The 2,665-nt window shown below is 44.8% G+C and overlaps 1 protein-coding gene across 2 annotated transcripts in view; it reads right to left on the reverse strand.

The window, feature by feature from the left end:
* LOC109483789 (PHD finger protein 10-like) overlaps nucleotides 1-716 on the reverse strand; it is a 10,518-nt gene extending 9,802 nt beyond the window's left edge. Inside the window, exon 1 of one of the 2 annotated variants that reach the window (XM_019786892.1) lies at nucleotides 612-716. In XM_019786892.1, coding sequence (XP_019642451.1) covers nucleotides 612-659 — 48 coding nt within the window. In that variant the 5' untranslated portion in view covers nucleotides 660-716. The remainder of the gene's footprint in view (nucleotides 1-611) is intronic. The other variant, XM_019786894.1, reaches the window with a different exon arrangement.
* Nucleotides 717-2,665: the final 1,949 nt, after the last annotated feature.

A 2,665-nucleotide genomic window follows, 5' to 3' on the forward strand; every position in this document is an offset into this window, starting at 1 on the left:
CAATATGGCGTCGATCGCCGATGATTTGTATGGAGTTACGTGCTCCAAGGCCGTGTTTTGGTTAAATGCTGCGTTTATTTAGGGTCTTATCCCCCCGGCCCGGCGGGTGAGTGCGTTAGGAAGCCAGCGACACCAAAAAACCGGGGCCGGCCCGTCGCATGAGGCCCGGCACGGCAAAGGTTGGTTTTGGCCTATGGTGCTTTCCACGACTCTGTCACCGGCATTATCATGCAAAAAGGTGTACCAGAGTCGTCCTCTTTATGAGTATCACACGTGACCCACCCCCACCCCCCAAAAAAGCGATGAACTTTATGGTATTTACGGAATTTAAACTACCCAGGAAAGAAATTACAGGCTCTACATTTGGTACCTATGTTACCCTGGTCGATATTTATGCAATTTTCTTCCCAAAATAAAATCAATTTTCGCGGGTAAAGCCGAGACGCTCATAAAAATTATAAGACCCCGAACAAAGCCCCTGATTTCGACCCGTCTTGCGACAGTGAAAACAGCACTTAACGTTCAGTTGAACTACATCAACATATGCTACAACTTCAGAATAACCTCCTGTGCTAGAGAATGCGCGGATAAACGTGAGAGAGATCCCTTACCCGACTGTTTCCCTCGCTGCCTGCCATCAGAAGCGCAAGTGTCGCCATGATGCTTCTTCCTGCCTGGGGCCCGGTGTTTTCCCGTCAGGCTATGCGGACACGAAGGGTCAAAGGTCGTCCGAGCTGTCGTCTGCTGTTTTGTTTACAAACGAGGGCATATAATGAATACGGTTCGATACATGTGCTTAGGTCGGCGAGGAAAAGAGTTTCTGTACCATTCAAAGACCATGACTTATGATTACGTTGTATCAGGTAATTTTAACGTTTGATCAGTTGTAAAATTAACCCAAGGAGCTTGTACGGAAATAACTCGAGTAAGAACAATGAGGTAATATCTCCATACCATGTATGTACCATAACCTCTTAGGTATTTAAAGGCAAAACGTAACGTTAACGTACTAAAAATTGAACATCCGATGTGATGTTGAGACGAGGTGTTTGTTTCAATTTCCTGCCCCACCCGGCCGGAAAAGCACAGACACAGACAGTGAAGAATTCTTGAAAAAAAGTCCGAAGTACGAGATTATATCACTAAGAACTTATCAAAACAGAAAATCATATGATCACGTGTATGGGTTCATCATATCATTCTTTCCCTTGTCACACCGCGAACAAATACAGTCCGTATAATGACGATTGATGACTTGAAAATTGTCGCGAGCATTCAAATGCCTCCAGGCAGCAATTCAGCACCCCTGTTAACAAAGGTGTTTTGAGAAACATTTGCTGATTTTGAATAAACTAGCGTATATAAATTACCGTATATGATAGAGAATAATTGTTAACGGGAAAAGAGCTACTGTGCCATGGAGAATGCACAGTGACGTGGCCAGGAGGTCGGTATCAGCTTATCCCCGATCTACCATTGATTAAATATTCAGGAGTTTTTGCGCACCTGTGTACCTTTTCGTGGTCGGCTGAATGATTCGAAGATGACGTGTGAGATATAAACGTCATGAATAAGGCATGAGGAGGGCAGGACGGTATAACCCCGTTCGCGCGTCTGAAAATCGATGCTCCCGTTATTTGATCGGTCCATTTGCGGACCGAAGCGCGGACATGTGCTTTGTTATCATGATCCCGGGCACAAGATTTACAACCAACATTCAAGCTCGGATCATCAAAGAACCCTGCAAGCTGCATCAAACTAACGATAATTAGTTCAAGGAAAATCAGATCCATGGATTTCATTCTAAAAGTTTGCATAATGACAGTACGCTATGATCTTTACCGACGTCAAGGATCCACTTTATTTTCATATTTACAAATTTGAGATATTTTCGATCTTTTATGGCTTGTATTGGTATGTTGGTATGTTTCGCGATTGATTGCATACTCCTTTTGATATTTATAGTTATAGAAAGCGTGATTCAATGTTGGGCCTTTGGGGTAATGGTGCTACATACAGAAAGCAGTCATTACGTAGAGACGCCTGCCCCTGGACAAACCCATCCAGTGACTACTCATGTCCCCCGGATGATTTGAATGCCTATTCTACGCAAAATTCCGGCGGCATATCTCTCAGTCGGATATGATAGTCAGCCTGATCGTACGGTGCCTTAACTCTGCACTACGCCGCGAACTGACACAAGAATCATTCATTTTATTTCGGTGTTTTGGACTGTTCGTGCACCCTTGTACTGTAATTCTGATTCAAGACAAATTAGCTTCGTCGCATTCCAGTTTTAAAACAGATAGAGCGCGCAAGTGGTGATGGATTTGATAACTGCGCGTACCAGTGGCAGTGAGTGATCCAAAGTGATTTACGTCAGTGCCGTCTGCATTGGGTGTCCCTCTCATTCAATCGCCAAATGAAATTTCGGCCATACCCGGCGTCGCATTAGCGATTGCGTTCGTTTATTAGTCGCGCCGATCGACCTTGTTATTGATTAAAGGTAGGTGAAAGTACGGCGGGCCACATCCTCGCGATGAATATTTATTTCACAAGGGTTTCCCGCATCCTGTGACATCACGAGTCAGCAACGTACCGAAAACACCCCTCCACGACGCCACGCTAATTATTCCGTTGTTGTAGCCACCCTGAGCCTGGCTGG

The sequence above is a fragment of the Branchiostoma belcheri genome, unplaced genomic scaffold (assembly GCF_001625305.1).
Source record: "Branchiostoma belcheri isolate BF01 breed outbred unplaced genomic scaffold, Haploidv18h27 scaffold66, whole genome shotgun sequence".
Taxonomy (NCBI): Eukaryota; Metazoa; Chordata; class Leptocardii; order Amphioxiformes; family Branchiostomatidae; genus Branchiostoma; species Branchiostoma belcheri.